At 39.2% G+C, this 18,172-nt stretch overlaps 1 protein-coding gene across 3 annotated transcripts in view; it reads left to right on the plus strand.

Moving 5' to 3' along the window:
• The window catches only part of gtf3c3 (general transcription factor IIIC, polypeptide 3), a 30,700-nt gene extending 17,645 nt beyond the window's left edge, over positions 1-13,055 (plus strand). The window contains exons 11-22 of one of the 3 annotated variants that reach the window (XR_014090505.1): positions 2,489-2,691; positions 3,556-3,657; positions 4,871-5,003; positions 5,107-5,332; positions 5,412-5,466; positions 5,555-5,690; positions 7,846-7,970; positions 8,065-8,217; positions 8,665-8,791; positions 12,578-12,621; positions 12,719-12,778; positions 12,969-13,055. Coding sequence is in view for 2 of the 3 variants with exons in the window: in XM_081614520.1 (XP_081470646.1) it covers positions 2,489-2,691; positions 3,556-3,657; positions 4,871-5,003; positions 5,107-5,332; positions 5,412-5,466; positions 5,555-5,690; positions 7,846-7,970; positions 8,065-8,217; positions 8,665-8,787 (1,256 nt within the window). In the remaining variant the exon portion in view is untranslated. Of the gene's footprint in view, positions 1-2,488; positions 2,692-3,555; positions 3,658-4,870; positions 5,004-5,106; positions 5,333-5,411; positions 5,467-5,554; positions 5,691-7,845; positions 7,971-8,064; positions 8,218-8,664; positions 8,945-12,577; positions 12,622-12,718; positions 12,843-12,968 lie in introns of those variants that run through there. The other 2 variants (XM_081614520.1, XM_008430591.3) reach the window with 2 other exon arrangements.
• The last annotated feature ends 5,117 nt before the right edge of the window (positions 13,056-18,172 follow it).

Here is an 18,172-nt window from a genome sequence, read left to right on the forward strand (position 1 = left end):
AGGAGCGATACAAATTTTAGTTATATCACATTTTCAGCAACAAGGCAATTCGAAGTGCTTTACATGAATTAAAAGGAAATACAAACAAAATAACAAACCAAAGGAAAGGGCACAAAAAAGAGGAAAGGACACATTAATGCAAATGGCAACATTCACGCAAAACAAAGGGGCAAAACGGAGACATGAGTGAAGGCAGTGACGTCAAAGGGCCATGAAATCAGGTGGCTGAGTCTCCTGGCGAAGTCCGATAGAGGTGTTGTTTGTCGAGGAATGATGTCCTTGGGAGCGCTCAGCTCCACAGCTCTATGGTTACAGGAGGGGGTGAGGTGGGAATGAACATTATGTTTACATATCTTCAAGGAGATTGGAGATATGCAGCCCTTCCAAGGCCACACGGGGGAAGCCAATTCAGAAGCAGAATGTCTTAGGTTGGGAAGATTATAAATTTCAATCTTCCCTAAAGTCTCTCCGATACATCTCAGTTCCCAATCATCCAAATTAGTTTGGTCGTTCCACTGAGCCGAAACTAGCAGCTTCTCCAAGATCGATTCCAACTTGTTAGAGAGTTTTAGAGTCCTTGTCTCTGTCCACACCAACAGTCTGAGTGTTTGCTAGTTTGGCCAAGTCCGTCACAAATTTGTCGATAATCCAGGAATCCACAAGCTTCAAACAGCAGAAATCCTGTTATCATGAATAAATCCAGGGTGAATCCTGCCGGGTGTGTCCCCGCAGGACAAGAGGCTCTCCTGTGTCCAGACTTCCTGTCAAAAATTTGATCAATTGCATTGACAGACCGGTTGACCAGATCCATAATTTGTAGATTTGGATGATGTGCAAAGAGAAACTCTAAGAATATAGAAAAAGACAGGACAAAACAAAGCAAGCAAGGCAGGCATGGCAGGGAGGGAGCAGAGGAAAAAAGCATCCGCCTTCATTGAGAGCAGAGGAAAGTCAGCATCTCAAGTAAGGGGCTATTTATCAGAAGACCTAAAGATAATACTCAGGGAGGATCAGGGTTGTATTTATCACACCAGAGACAGAAAAATAGTGCAAAAGGTGATTTATATTGTACTTGGAAAAATTATTTACAATATATACAGGATAAACTTTCATCAAATAAAGGGTTCAATTTTCCATTAACCACAAACCTTTCCAAATAAATTGATGATTAATTCCTTCAAAAATGTCCATATGTCCATAACTCCTGCACGAGTAATAATAGTCCCGTTCAGTTTAAACGATCACCAGTCAAGGAATCAAAAGACTGAATCAGTCTTTAGCAGGTCCAACAGGTATTGATTGTATCCTGTCCCCACAGGCTACAGATGGAAATCCACCAGTTGAACTTCCAGGTTTCTTGGGCCGAAAAGCTAGTAGTAGCTCACCATCAAATGGGGACCTGGCCAGCAAAAACAGGACCAACATTCAGTCCATTTCCTCTTAATATTAGTCAATATCATGTCAATATTAATACCATAACCACACAATTAACGTAAATATGCATGTAAATGATTCACTTAACTGGTTATCTTAACCCAATACACTGACAATAATTCAAATAAAGTACTCCTTATTTTCAGTAATATTAGAATTAAATGTTAAATATTTAACCTTCGGAGAATATGTAGCTCTCTTTCATCAAAAAATATTAACTAAATGGTCATCAACAAAAACATAGCATCAGCCTTAATATACCATGCTAATGTTAGCATTAGCATGCTCTAAACAATGAGACAAACACTCACCAGTTAACTTATTCCAATTTTTAAGCCCAAGAAAACCCATTCTTTTGAAGATTTGAGGCATCTAGATACTGCAAGGTGCATCATTAGGAACATAATAATCAAAAATGAAAAGCAAATGATTTAATGCCCACCTGCAGCGTCCCACCCTAAACTTCCTTATCCACCATATTCTCTTGGAGACCAAACAATTGGCCCCACTCTACTTTTAAAAACTCAAATCCCACAAAGTCTTGCAGGATTTTATACTTAGTCCTAGAATGGTGGGCAGGATTAAAAAAATACAAAGGGAGACTTAACCTCAATTATCAAAAATATCTGGGCTCCCCCCAAATAACCTTACTTTCTTCTTTCCTTCTTTATGTCATTCCTTCTTTTAATTTTTCCTACTTTCTATTTTTCTCCTTTCTCCTTTCCTGCATCCTACCCCCATTCTTTCATTATCTTCCTTCTTGCAAGTCTGGAAAAGTCTGAAATTTTTATATAAAAATTAGTTGGAAGCCTGTTTGGATGTAATGTGTTTTCTTTGCAGGAGGACATTTGCAGCATTTCTACTGACCATATAATTGTGCAATTTGACATTGCACTAAAAAAACCAAATCATATCTTATTCACGTATGATTTTATTTGCTTTTCTGAATTACAAAATTGTATTTTTTTTTATGACATTACTGGAATATTGAGCGCATTTGTAATGGAAGCGCAGCTTGTGTGTTTTCAAGTGATGTCCCCTGCTTGTGTCACAGAGTGTCTTAAGGCTCTGGGCCACATGAAGGAGGCAGCAGAGAGCTACACCAAGGTGGTGGAAATGGCCCCGCTGCACCTAGAGGCCCGGCTGTCTCTTGCCACGGTGCAGCAGCAGCTGGGGCGGATGGACTGTGCTCTGAAAGCGTTGGAGTCCATGTATGATAGTGACACGCTGGCCCAGGATTCATCTGCTGCACAGAAGGTCAGGCTGTGTTCTTTGTATGTCCTTTTTATGTCTGCTGAATTAGGGATGTTTTTGTTGGGGGAGCATCTAAGAGTCTTTCTGTCAAACTGTGGTCCCTGGACCACTGGTGCTCTACTGATGCCCCCTAGTGGTCTGTAAGATACTGCATGTAAAGATCTATTTATTTGCCGTGACGTGAACTCAAAGTGCGACGCATACAGTTAGCTTACCAAAGGGTTTTGATTAAAAATAAAAATGACTAATAACTGGCTTTAAACCAGATTACTCAAAAGAAAAACTTAAGATACCGGTGGAAAGAAAACAACACCACGACTATGTATGTGATCACAGGAAGCCAAGTCATAACCTGCTGAGAGGATCGATTCATTCATGAGCGATTCGTTTTTTTTGAATGGCTCGATGCCGTGAACGGTGGGGCTCCAGTATTGGTTAGTGACAACTGTTCTTTGTTTTTTAGAACTTTGCTTGCGTATAATGTACTTGCACATCAACAGCTATTGTTGTTTTTATTTCAATAAAAGTGATTAAATTAACTTAATTAAATGCAATGGTGCAGAAGAGGAAATACAAACAAAATAACAAACCAATGTTATTTTGTTTGTATTTCCTTTTAACTCATGTAAAACACTTAGAATTGCCTTGTTGCTGAAAATGTCCTATATAAATAAAATGAACTTATCCTACCTTACCAAAGGAACGAGCAAAAGAAGAAATAGAATCTAATAATTTTGATCCAAAATATATAAACTAGATCATGTACATCAGCTCAGGTATTTTTATTTTTTTTAATTTCCTATAAAGTTCTAGAAATGGAAAATATTTAATTGCCATCCAGGCCAATTGTGTGTGTTGTAATGGTAGGAATTGAAGCTGCTGCTGCATCGCTCCACGCTGCTCAAGACGCAGGGTAAAATGGAGGATTATCTGGATGCTATGATCACCATGATCTCTATGCTTCTCAAGGTAACTCTTGTCTAAGCCTGTTGCAATAAGCAAATAATCTATTAATCGCATGATAAATTAGAAGGAGCTTGATCATTTCTATTCTGATAATGTTTTTTGAAGGGCACTTTTGTTTACAGAGACATTACCTATTTTATTGATTGTTTCAGTTATGCTAGTGCAGAGGTTGCGCTAGACTTTTTGTTCATCAGTTTGACTGACAGGATGAAACATACAGTGCCTTGCGAGAGTATTTGGCCTCCTTGAACTATTCAACCTTTTGCTGCTTTTCAGGCTTCAAACATAAAGATCTAAAATTATTATTATTTTGTGAAGAATCAACAATAATTGTGACACAATCGCAAGGTGGAACTAAATTTGAAAAGATGATATTTCTGCAGCTCGAGCAGCACAAGGTGGAGCCATGTGCACATTTACTTGTTCAGCACACTGCGCTTGTTAGTCTAATTAACTCATTACATTTCTTTAACAAGGTTAACTGTCTACTCCACAGTTTAAACAATAAACAGATTACCACAACGTAGCTTTCTCTTTAGATTTCTCTGTTCTGGATGTACTGTAGGCTTGTAAAATGCATCACTTCAGCCAAAGTTTGGAATGTGCTTTTTAACCATTCACACTCCAAAGCGTCTTGTCGGCTCGCCGTCAGCAGGATGCATTTACTTCAGTGTCCATGTCAGAGATGATATTCAGAAGAGATGTTTTTTATTGATTGATTTATTTACCTCCGCAATGTGCAAAGAATTGAAAGTGTCCCACGTCTCCACCAATAGTCAAGGGTGTGAATTGTAACTTGTCAAAATGAAGGACGAGCTTCAGTTTTTTCCGTCAGTTTAAGAAAAATTCTGATCAAATATGGAAAATATTTACTGTATTTGACCACATTTACCATATTTACCCTGCAACCCCTCGTGTGGCATTTATTTCCATTTTTATTTATTGATTTTGGTTGTTGTTTTATTTTGAATATTTAAAATGACTTCCAGTTCCAGTGCTGAGTTCTTTACAAACACTTTATTAGTCTTTGAGAGGGCAAACTTGTTTTATTGTGCCATTATTAATATATTACCTAAAAATGGTCTCAAAACATTATAGGTTACTGTAATAATTACTGGGATCATTTATTGTCCAGTAAAATCCACTGTGGCAGGACAAATCCTCTCACTCCCAGCATTTGAAGCATGTCAAATAACATGTGATGGTGTGTTTCCAGGTTGCTATGCAACGGGCCAAGGTGTGTGTTCGTTCTGTAACTCTAGCAGGACAGAACCACCTGAGACTTGTGAAGATTGAAGACATGCTGCCAGAAATCGCCGACCATGAAAGTGCCTATCTGGACAACATGTGTATGTAGACAGATAAACTGGAATCATTTGAATCTTCCACATTTTTCCCAGATCCTTAGGCAGGTTGTTCTAAAACACCTTCTTATCTAATCTTTGTGCTCAGGTAAAACCAACGTTTTATCCAAAGACGACTGGTGGCAGCTGTTGCTCAGCTGCCTGCTGGGGCTGTGTGACCTGCAGCGTTACGAGGAGGTGGATCTCCTCGTGGAGTCGGCCATGGAGTTCTACTCCTTCTATGACAACAAGCCCAGGAGGAAGGAACTGGAGTTCTTTGGCCTCTCTGCCACCGTCCTAAACCAAAACTACTATAAGGCATACAACTACATCAGGTGCAGATGGAGAAATAAAAGCAGAGTAATGTATACTGTGGCATAAAGGGTTTATTGATTTTAGTTTTTTCTTCATCAGATTAATGCTTATAGAAAACGTAGATCTACCTCAGTTTTGGAACATTTTTCATCAGGTATCTTTCCTTATCTCTGTTTTCACATATTGGATAAAATGCCAGGTACATGTTGCAGTATATTACCTGATTGTTTCTTTCTCACTAGCTGACAATATCGTCCCAGCACCAGCGCCACCACCGCTTCTGTCTGCGGCTGCTGTTGAAGCATCCTGACAACCATGCGCTGTGTGTTCTCTGCGGACACAACGCCATGGTGTCTGGAAGCTTCAAGCATGCTCTAGGTACGCCAGGCTAGAATACATTAGCATTATTTAGGAGTTGGTAGATTTGCAAATGGTGCTACCTTATTTTATGAATAACTACGTCTTGAGGTGGAAATGGGAGTAAATAAGAGGTCCCTGTATTTTATTCCCTCCTAAAAATGTATTTGAGAAAGAATATTAACACAATGCAGCATGACGTCATGTCCACAAGATCCCGCCTCCTCCAATCTCTGTACTGGAAGGCAAAAAAGTTCTCACCGATGATTACGACCATTGGCTTTAGCTGTTGAGTTGTCAACAAAACAGACTAAATCTTAAATGCACTGATGTATAAAAGAAAAAGGGACACAGTGCTTTGCTGCTGATTGCCAACTCTGACAACTAGATAACATGTAGATGTTGATGTGTTTCGGTTCAGTTAAAACAGATCATCAGTAGAGCAGGTGTTTAAATGAATTAACCCTAATCAACCATAGCCATGGCTGTGGTACTGCAGTGGTAGCTAATCTACAGCAATCACTCAATCGCAAAATAAACATCAAGCCTGAAAACATAAAAGTGTTACGGACTGAATGTTCTGTTTGTGTTTTTTGGCGTTGAATCCTGAAACTTCAGTTGCTCTGGGAAGTTTGTCTGCATACAGACTCTTTGCAGACACAGAGAGCGAGAAGAAAGAGTAGTTTTGAGTTATTCTCCATGGTTTTTTTCTGCATTATTTTCCCTTTGCTGTGGAACTCGGCACTAAATTAATAATGCATAAATCTTCAGGTTTCATTTTGTTAACAGAATTGTTCTACCACCATCGAGTGGTTATGGATGGCAAGCAAAAGGCTTTTTCTTTTCTCCTGCAGCATTGTGCACATGTGCAAAATTTCCAGATGTAAATAACGTGCTACATGTGTATAACGTATATTACCCATGTTGGTAAGAATGTACTGGTATCTGAAACATCAGACTCATTAATCCTGCTGGGATATTGATGAATTTATCAGTAAATGTGATTCTGTAATTATTGCATTTTAAGCTACATGGCCTGCCTCAGACTGGAACAGTGCATAACATCATGTTGATCATCTACAAGTTCTACTTGGACTAAACTTATATTTTATCCCAACCGATTTCTTGTCTGAGTTCCTGTAAGGACTTGGGGAAAGTCCTTACAGGATATATATGGATATATTATATTATATATTATATTGCATTTATATCCAGATTATGAATAATCTGGATAGAATTAAAAGTTGTAAGCATCAATCAGTTTTGACCGAAAACATTCCTCGACTAGAAAGCTTAACATGAAGAGTGGCTTTATTTTTCGACACCAAAGTGAGTCTGAGCATCCGTCAAAATGTAACAAAAGAAATGCTTCGCTGGAAGAACAGTCAAGTTATGTACTGGCCCAGCCAAAGTTCAGAAGTAAATCTGATGAAAAATCTTTATCACTTGAAGTCTGTGGACAACTTCTGTCCACACAGTCTGAGAGATTTGCAGAACTTTGACGTTCTTGTTTACTCTCCACACTGCACCTCACTCATACACTGAGTGAGAAGAAAAGCAAACAAAAAAGTAGACAATATGAACAGAAATCAACTTCCTTATAGGAAACCTCTTTCCTATGTTACAAAATTCAACATTTTACAAGTTTTAATCTTTTAGTTGTTTTTATTGCTATAAATACCCGTCTATATTTGTAACCGGGTAAACATTATATATTTGATCAATTTTCACTATAAAATGAAGCAGCTTGTACCATGTTGAATTAAATTTGAAGAAAAGATGCTTTTTTTCTAAAAAATTTCAAGATTAGCATTTTAAGTAACAGAATTCCTAAACTACATCAAATGCAGAATACAGACAGGCTCAGTGGGGAAATATTTCGATTTTGATCAGTGCAGACTTGACTTTGACTTGGAACAAAAGACTTGTTAAAAAATGTTCTATAAACATCTCTGGCTCCTGTTTTGTTAATTTGTCTAATGGACTTGTTATTTAAACGTAATACATATCTTGTTGAATTTGGAACATGCTTTTAAATGATTTGTTGTCTCATTCTTTTTACCCAGAAACCTGACATTTTAGCAGGTGCATGTAGACAGTATATTTAGGTAAAAATGCTAATGAAGTTCCTCCATTGTAATATGCTGAAAGTGTTTCATATGTTTGTGTTTTTCAGGTCAGTACGTTCAGGCTTTAAAGACCCACCCAGAAAACCCACTGCACAGCCTTTATGTGGGTCTCACTTTTTTCCACATGGCATCCCAGAAGTATGTAGCCAAACGTCATGCTTTAGTACTGCAGGTACATGTTGTTCCAGTTCATCTTGCTCTGGTTGTTTCCCTTACTCTTCCTGCAGCTGATTGGGGTTTTTAGAATTTTGTCTTGGTGTTTGTAGGGATTTTCCTTCTTGTGGCGATACGTGGAGCTGCGTGGAGAGTGTCAGGAGAGCATGTACAATCTGGGCCGAGCTCTGCACCAGATGGGCCTCACACATTTGGCCATACATTATTACCAAAAGGCGTTGTCGCTACCTGCATGGAAACTGGATGTAGGTGAACTACACAGCTGGACGTTTTGAATGAAGTTGTATTACGACAATAAAGTCAAAATAATACGAGAAAGTCATAGTATTACGAGAATAGCCATAAAATTATAACTTTATTCTTGCAATATTATGACTTTATTCTCGTAATAATAAAGTCATTATAAAACACAAGTAAAGTCATAATATTGTGAGAAAAAAGTCAAATGAGAATAAAGTTGTATATGAGAATACAGTCATTACAATCTTATTCTGGTAATATTAAAACTTTATTCTCATAATACAACTTTAGTCTTTCATTGTTTGAAGTTTATTCTCTTTAGTTTATTCTTGTAATTTTATGACGTTCTTGAAATTAATTTTTTTCTTAATACGGCTCTAGTCTATCATATAATTGAAAGTTCATGACGATGGTCTGACTGTTTAAATGTAAACTTCTCTTTCCTCTTGTAGGGAATTTCAGAAGATCAGGTTGATTTGAGGAGAGAGATTGCTTTTAACTTATCACTCATCTATCAGGCCAGTGGGAACACGGCGATGGCGCGGCAGCTCATCAGAACTCATTGCACTATGTGATGAGGTGCTATATCTATAAAGCACTTTCAAATGTGGGGATTTCTGATTTTACCTGCAGGGAAAATGTTAAGACAACTTTGTTTGTTTTTAATTGTAAAACAACAGTACAAAGTTCCAATATTGTAAATAAAATAAATGTAATTTGTACTTTGTCATACCTATGGCTACTTTTGAATTTTCTCTCGTCATTGATTGTGGCCCGCGGAACGATTTTGTGCAGCCCTTGACCATTGTTTTAGGAATGGTCAAAATTTGGTTTGTCATCTCTGATGTTGATGCAGATAACATGTAAAAGAAAATTTTACCCTGCAATTTTCACAAATGTAGGGCCTTTATGCAACACAATGTCTGCATTGTGGTACACTAGTTCAATACAATTTCTTTTTTTAAAGGTTTTATTGCCTCTAGTGGCCTTTATTTAATGGTGAATTGACAGGAAAGTGAGTAATGAGAGAAGGGGAAGACATGGGGCAAAGGTCATCAGGCAGGGAATCAAACCTGCAACAGCCGTGTTGAGGACTAAGGCCTCCTTATGTGGGTTGGGTTTAACCCCTGCGCCACCACAACACCCCACACAATTCTTTTTTTAATGAATTTTTCATAGTCACATTACAGACACAAACTTCAGTGCATTTTGTTGAGTGAAAGACCAACACAAAGTAGCGTACAGTTCTGAGGTTTAATTTGCTGTACCACCTCACAGGTGACCTGATACTATTTGAAGTCACCAAGGAAATCGTCACAGGTAGATTAGATAAAAAAAGTTGCTAGCAATGTGAATCTTTCAGTGTGTAGCGATTCAGGCTTTACAGTCATGATTCTATTCAGAATACATTTTTGATTTGGAATGTTTTTTTTTTATTCAGAAAACAATGTTTCTATTCAAACCTTCTAGAGATTCTTTAAATTATGTGACTGATGAGATGAAAAAAGTGTAAACATAGAACATTTATTCTAAAATAGCGGTTCTCAACGTGGGCGGTACCGCCCCCCAGGGGGCGTTCAGAGGATGTGGGGGGGCGCTGGCTGACATTTTTACAAAAGGGGGGCGCTGGGATGCCTTTGGGGGGCGTTTGGTCGAAGGTAAACTTTACACCTTAAATGCACAACAATACCAGTTTAGACTTTGAGCAACTTGGTAAAACTGTATTGTGTAACATTAAATCATGCCTGGCTGCAGCTGTATCGATGGCAGCTCTTCTTCTATTCAGTGTTTGTTAGCTTCTGTTAGCTTCGTGGTGCAGCTCCGTTCTCCTGCTACTGGTAGTTAAAATCACGATACCCTCACTGAGTATCCCTCTGAAAAATGAACCCATTAAATCAAGAAATCAAGAAATCCCTCCATGGGTGATACCACGATAGAGAGCGTTCATTTTATAGCGTTAACACGGTGCTGTAAGTGGTCCGGTATGAAACGGGGTGATAGAACAACACAGCACTTTTAAATTTCAATATTCAGAATGCAGAAATTGTTTCCGTTGTTTTAAAAGGTTTATGTCAGTCTGCCTTTTCCCCATCGATATGTATCCCGGACCTTAGGAGGTAAAAAAACGATGCTCACATTGCGCAAAACTCTGAAACAGGAGAAGCGGAACATAAAACGGAGCGACGAACTAGATGTGAATTATGGCATAAAAACAGAGAATCCGACGCTGAACAGTGAAAAATCAACACATGATGTGAAACACATGACGATTAGGCAGCGCAGCAGGTGATGAGTGAAGATTACTGATGGTCAATAAACGATCAAATAAATTTAGCAACAGGAAAGAAACTAAAGTGGACATAGCAATAAACCAAGAGAGGATAAAACTAATCAAATGAAACTAAATGGAAATGAATGTAGAACAAAATGCAAGAATAAACTAAGAAACTAAAGTAAATACAGAGGAATAAGCTGGTATGGCAAGACCTTTAGAGCAATAATTAATACAGAGACTGTATGGCAAGAATAAACAGACACTATTTCCAGATAAAAGGTCAAATAATATTGTTGAAGTGTCATGGGTTTGTTGAGACCACATCTAGTACTGAGAATAAATATATCTTACAGATCATAACAGTAAAGAACTGATCACTGATTTATGTTTTTAATTAGATTTGATATATTTATTTCTTCAATATTATTTTTCATGTCAGTGTTAATGTCATGAGGCTGATGACTCCATGACACTTTGAATTTGACTCATTAGGATTTGATTAAGAACCAGATTTGTTCTTTGTCATTTCTGTCCAGTAAAACTATTAATCTATAATCAATAGACAGGTCTATATAAAGATATAATCCATGTTTCTGTCTCATATTTCTATGGCATTAAAAGGATCTGGAACTTTAGTTTTTCCACTGAAAGCTCTGGTTTGAACAATAAATGCCATGTGGGTGAAGTTTTATGGATGATGCTCTGATGTCCCATTCTCCTGAAGGCAGCACAGAGCTGCACCACCAGAAACTGACAAACACTGAAGAGAAGAAGAGTTATGATTAATGTAGTTACAGTTCTATCCATGTTTTAATGCTGCAGCTCAGTCGGTTTGCAAATAGTTCAAAGTTTAAACTGGCATGTTGAACATCTTTTATCTGGTCATTTTATGGAATATTTACAACTAGAAAATGGCACAAAATAAGAATATTTCTCCACTCTGATTGGCTGCTGTTAGGCCTACAGATTTTAACTTGAATGTTCATTACATTTTTCATAGACACCTGTGAAAATAATTTCTATTGCCATGACTTTTTTGTTCTCTGGGAAATTATTTTTGATGATAAATACAGAAACAAGCATAAAAATCAAAACATCTAGTGATAGTAATATTAATGATAAAATAATAGTCAGTGCAAAGTAGCCTAGAAACTCTTTGGTGGGGGGCGGTGAGGGACCTGGATAAAGGCGGGGGGGGGCGCTGGGCTGAAAAAGGTTGAGAAACACTGGTCTAGCATATAAGCTTAAATGCATTTAATTGTACATAAACTAAATTAAAAAATGTCTTGAAATTAAAAGTTATATATGAATAATGTATTTGGTCAAGACTTTTCCACGGTAAACAATATTCCTAAACTCATCCAAGATATTGTCAGTAAAATGCATTTGTTTTTACTGCATACAACAGCAGCAATATACTAACTATATACAAGACTGTCATTACTTGACATAGTTGTACTGTTCAAAACTTTTCGGTTTGCTTCAGTAGAAATGGCGTAGTGTCTGGACATGTTAAAATGTTAAACTTTTTACCAGACGAAATCCTCACCACTTTCAAATAGTTCCCGTTTTTATTTTGTTCATTTAAATCAATGAGTACAAACAACAAGTTGATGAGACTTAATGTTCCAGGCAAGAAGCCAGGTTACCAGTCTGTCGCAGAGCAACACTGAGACACAGGACAAAAAACTATGCACACACATCTAGGGAGAATTTAGAGAAACCAATTAACCCTGACAGTCATGCTTTTGGACTACGGGAGGAAGCCGGAGTACCCGGAGAGAACCCATGCATGTACAGGGAGAACATGCAAACTCCATGCAGAAAGACATGGAGTCTTCCAGGGCTGAGAATTGAACCCTTCTTGATGCAAGGCAACAGTGCTACCAACTGCACCACTGTGCAGCCCACATTACAATAAAAGTACATAAAACTTTTTATAACCAGTACCTGCAAATGAACTGCAATTCAGGAGATGCTGCAGGTAACCAAACAAAAACCCCAAATCACAAGTAAACAACCTGGTTGTCCATTACAAAAAGAAGAAATACATTCCAGGTGAGTAATGTCTTTTTTTCTCTTCATTGCAGGAAAGAAGGTCCAAAAGACCAAACAGAAAGTCCCAAGACCCCAGGTAAGGACCTCACTTTGAGGAATCAATTTAGTCTTTTCTTTTATCATGTTTGTATTAATTTCGTCAGATCAGTAACCTTTCTCCTCCTTTTTTGCAGGAAGACAGCAAGGCTTACCCAGCGTTTCAGTTTCCACCGAAGAAACAATGTAATGCCCAGGTAAGTAAATCAATTTCAGGGAATTAAACAGAGTAAACAACTCTATTTTACCCTCCACAGGTCAGGCAAAACAAGCGAAAGTGAAAAATTATCCGTAGAGTTGTTTGTAGAACCTCCTCATCCTCAAAGGATAACAAAAACCTTTGTCCATCCATTCATTTTCCTCTGCTGTTTCTGGGTCATGGAGCAGCAGCTTCAGAAGGGAGGCCCAGACTTCCCTCTCCTCAGCCACTTCTTCCAGCTCCTCAGGAGGAATCCCAAGGCGTTCCCAGGCCAGCCGAGAGACGTAATCCCTCCAGCGTGTCCTGGGTCTTCCCCGAGGCCTCCTCCCGGTGGGACGTGCCCGGAATACCTCACCAGGGAGGCGTCCAGGAGGCATCCTGACCAGATGCCCGAGCCTCAACTGGCTCCTCTCGAAGTGGAGGAGCAGCGGCTCTACTCTGAGTCCCTCCCGGATGACCGAGCTTCTCACCCTATCTCTAAGGGAGAACCTGGACACCCTGCGGAGAAAACTCATTTCGGCCGCTTGTATCTGGGACCTCGTTCTTTCGGTCATGACCCAAAGCTCATGACCGCAGATGAGGTGGGAACTAAGATCGACTGGTAAATCGAGAGCTTCGCTGTGTGACTCAGCTCTTTCTTCACCACTACAGACTGGAACAGCACCTGCTTCACAGCAGACGCTGCCCCAATCCGCCTGTCGATCTCCTGCTCACCTTTTCCCTCATTTGTGAACGAGATCTCCAGATACTTAAACTCCTCCACTTGAGGCAGGAACCTCCCAGAGACATTCCACGTCCCAAGAGCCAGAATCTGCAACTGAAGATCATCGGGAACCCCCTCCCACAAGCACCATCCATATTCATGTTTACGAAAAGAGTTTGTACACAGCCAGTGCTATTCCTGCAGCTGTGCCAAACCCCAAGCCAAAACCCAAGCCGCTCGTGAAAGACTCTCCACAGTCGGACAGGAAAGTCCACATACTCCAGGATGGTTGCTGCTGCTGCTGCTGCCTCACTTCTGGTCTTAGATGTTGCAATATAGCCTCTTCCATCTCTTCTTCTTCCGACTCGTCCAAGTCATAAAATTGTTTAATTTTCTGCATTAATTCTGCCATTTCTTCCAGCAGCTCTTCTGCATTTAAACTATGTAATCTTCTTCGTTGCGTCTTTATATAAAATTCTTCGAGTTCCTCAATAAATTGTGGATCCTCCATTATACACGTTTTGCAAGTTGTAAGTCTTTCTTTAGTGCTTGACTGAAAGATCTCTTGGGGAAAAGTTCAAGTACTTAAGACTGTTTTATGATGTCATAACAAGAGAATGGTATTATGACATCACAGAGAGTGATGTCATAACTGACATATACTTGCATTTGCATATATTTATGCATTTTATGAAATATGTTTATATGGTTCTTTTTTGCATACTATTGAAATATGTTTAATCTAGGTCAGTGTTTTTCAACCTTTTTTGAGCCAAGGTACATCGTTTTAATTGAAAAAATCTCGAGGCACCACCAACCAAAAATGGAAACAAAGATACTTTGTAGCCGCCTATATTACATATATAGTCACTCTTATCAAAGTGTCTTGAATAAGAATCACATAAATGTCACATAAACTCAAAAATGTATTTTTATCACATTTTACATTTATTTCAAATTGCACTTAACATGTCCACTTCAAAAATACACCTGAACAGCCACAACACTGTGGTGTTAAATTGAAAGAAGTTGTAGAAAACGTCAAACTGTTTTACAAACTAATCCACAAGCATCTTATAGCCGGAATACAGAAAATAATTCTTATTCTGAAAGAAGCAATAATATTTGGGAAACATTTCACTTCATATTCACTGTTACAATATGAAGAGTTTCATGTACAAAATGTCAATATCTGTATATTTTACCCACCTGGTGTGAAACCTGAGCATGTTTGGATGAAAACAACTGATTTCCTGGCAGAAACTGAAGAAAGACAAAGCTCTTCCTCAACAACTCTGTTTCTCTCTGTTTTTAGTTTTTATAGTAGCCAGGCTGGAGAAGTTCACTTCACACAGATATGTTGTGGGAAATGGACTCATGTTCTTTCTAACTACTGCTGAGCTTCACTGTCTTTTCCATCACTGTCTTGCTAGATACGATGCTCTCACCGCTACCTGTAACATTCATGCATCACTAATTCTCGTTTTGAGAGGATAAAACTAATCAAATGAAACTAAATGGAAATGAATGAAGAACAAAATGCAAGAATAAACTAAGAAACTAAAGTAAATACAGAGGAATAAGCTGGTATGGCAAGACCTTTCGAGCAATAATTAATACAGAGACTGTATGGCAAGAATAAACAGACACTATTTCCAGATAATATTGTTGAAGTGTCATGGGTTTGTTGAGACCACATCTAGTACTGAGAATAAATATATCTTACAGACCATAACAGTAAAGAACTGATCACTGATTTATGTTTTTAATTAGATTTGATATATTTATTTCTTCAATATTATTTTTCATGTCAGTGTTAATGTCATGAGGCTGATGACTCCATGACACTTTCAATTTGACTCATTAGGATTTGATTAAGAACCAGATTTGTTCTTTGTCATTTCTGTCCATAAAAGTATTAATCTATAATCAATAGACAGGTCTATATAAAGATATAATCCATGTTTCTGTCTCATATTTCTATGGTATTAAAAGGAACTTTAGTTTTTCCACTGAAAGCTCTGGTTTGAACAATAAATGCCATGAGGGTGAAGTTTTATGGATGATACTCTGATGTCCCATTCTCCTGAAGGCAGCACAGAGCTGCACCACCAGAAACTGACAAACACTGAAGAGAAGAAGAGTTATGATTAATGTAGTTACAGTTCTATCCATGTTTTAATGTTGCAGCTCAGTCGGTTTGCAAATAGTTCAAAGTTTAAACTGGCATGTTGAACATCTTTTATCTGGTCATTTTGTGGAATATTTACAACTAGAAAATGGCACAAAATAAGAATATTTCTCCACTCTGATTGGCTGCTGTTAGACCTACCAATTTTAACTTGAATGTTCATTACATATTTCATAGACACCTGTGAAAATAATTTCTATTCTTATGACTTTTTTGTTCTCTGGGAAATTATTTTTGATGATAAATACAGAAACAAGCATAAAAATCAAAACATCTACAATAGTGATAGTAATATTAATGGTATAATAATAGTCAGTGCAAAGTAGCCTAGAAATTCTTTGGTGGGGGGCGATGAGGGACCTGGATAAAAGCTGGGGGGGCGCTGGGCTGAAAAAGGTTGAGAAACACTGATCTAAAACAATTGTATTAGGCTTCAAACTGCATCAAACTCCCGTAAGTTTATAATTAAGCAAAATTAGGTTTGTGCATAAAATTCTGTATCTAAGGCTGCGTTCACACTGCAGCCTTAAGTGACCGAATTCCAATTTTTTTTATGTAATGCGACCTGTATCTGATCTTTTCATGACATGGCGGTTGGCAAAACACTGAGCTCAGTGTTTCAGCGTCCTGGTTTTTTCTTAAAGGAGCAGTAATACGTGTTTTTCAGGCACATTGTGCCATTTTATAGCTTAATCAAGTGACTGTTACCTTCAGTTGTTATAAAAATCTTATATATAATATACAAATGTGACTTCAAAGAAATTAAACCGTTAAATTACCATGTTCAAAGGGACCCAAGATTAATTGAACATGTTGGCCTAAATATGTTGTAGTTTTTCTACTAGAAGTGTACTGTTTGTGACACGCCAAAACTCAATTATTTCAATTTTTTTTATTTTTTGTCATGTTTTTCACCCATGGAGGTCACTATTTTTTCACCTGCTGGATTGATTAAGCATTTTGGTCCATTTTGTTCTGAAATCCAGAGAGTAAACACAAGAAGGCCAACTTTACATGAGTTGTTTATCATATTGTGTTTGACTGGTGTAATTTTAGATAATGCCACACTATCACTGTTGCCCTCGGGTTGTCGCTGAGGCATGGAGAGGCCATGGAGAAAGACTTCCGTACGGCTTCGAGGCGATTCTGGTCCACCATCCGGCGTCTCAGGAGGGGGAAGCAGTGCAGCACCAACACTGTTTATAGTGGGGATGGTGTGCTGCTGACCTCAACTCGGGATGCTGTGGGCCGGTGAGCGGAATACTTCGAAGACCTCCTCAATCCCACCAACATGCCTTCTGTTGAGGAAGCTGAGCCTGGGGACTCTGGGTTGGGCTCTCCAATCTCTGGGGACGAGGTCGCCGAGGTGGTCAAAAAGCTCCTCGGTGGCAGGGCCCCGGGGGGGATGAGATCCGCCCGGAGTTCCTTAAGGCTCTGGATGTTGTAGGGTTGTGTTGGCTCAAGTGACTCTGCAATATCGCATGGACATCGGGGGCAGTTCCCCTGGACTGGCAGACTGGGGTGGTGGTCCCCCTGTTTAAAAAGGGGGGCCGGAGGGTGTGCTCCAATTACAGGGGGGTCACACTGATAGGTATTTTCCTAGAACCTACATAAAAGAACCACAGACAACGTATATGAATTTTTAGCCGACTTCTGCAGAAGGAGAAAAACTCTGTCAGCTCCTCCGAGCTGTTCACAGAGCGTTCTGAAAATCTTTGGGTAGAGCTTGTCTTTTATTTTCAAACTTCAAAGAGGGAGGATAGGCAAGATAGACAGCAGAGGAAACAGCTGAGGTCGTAAAACATTTTAACATCTGTCCCATGATCTGAGCCCGGTTCAAATCTCGGTCAAACTGTTTCACATGAAGATAACAGGCAGCTGTGACTTCTAGGTCAGTTCACACATACAGTTTAAAGAGGAGAACACTTTAAACTGACTAACATTTAGACTGAAAGTAACAACAAAATGATAATACCAAAAAATCCCTATCACACACTCTTAAGCCTCCCTGGTAAGGTCTATTCAGGGGTCCTGGAGAGGAGGGTCCGTCGGATAGTCAAACCTCAGATTCAGGAAGAGCAGTGTGGTTTTCGTCCTGGTCGTGGAACACTGGACCAGCTCTACACCCTCAGCAGGGTCCTGGAGGGTGCATGGGAGTTCGCCCAACCAGTCTACATGTGTTTTGTGGACTTGGAGAAGGCGTTCGACCGTGTCCCTCGGGGGGCCCTGTGGGGGGTTCTCCGGGAGTATGGGGTACCGGGCCCTTTGATACAGGCTGTCAGGTCCCTGTATGACCGGTGTCAGAGTCTGGTCTACATTGCCGGCAGTAAGTCGGGCTCGTTTCCGGTGAGAGTTGGACTCCGCCAAGGCTGCCCTTTGTCACCGATTCTGTTCATTACTTTTATGGACAGAATTTCTAGGCGCAGCCGAGGTGTTGAGGGGATCCGTTTTGGTGGCCTTAGGATCACATCTCTGCTTTTTGCGGTGATGTGGTCCTG

Source organism: Poecilia reticulata, chromosome 2 (genome assembly GCF_904066995.2).
Source record: "Poecilia reticulata chromosome 2, P_reticulata-male-v2, whole genome shotgun sequence".
Lineage (NCBI taxonomy): Eukaryota > Metazoa > Chordata > Actinopteri > Cyprinodontiformes > Poeciliidae > Poecilia > Poecilia reticulata.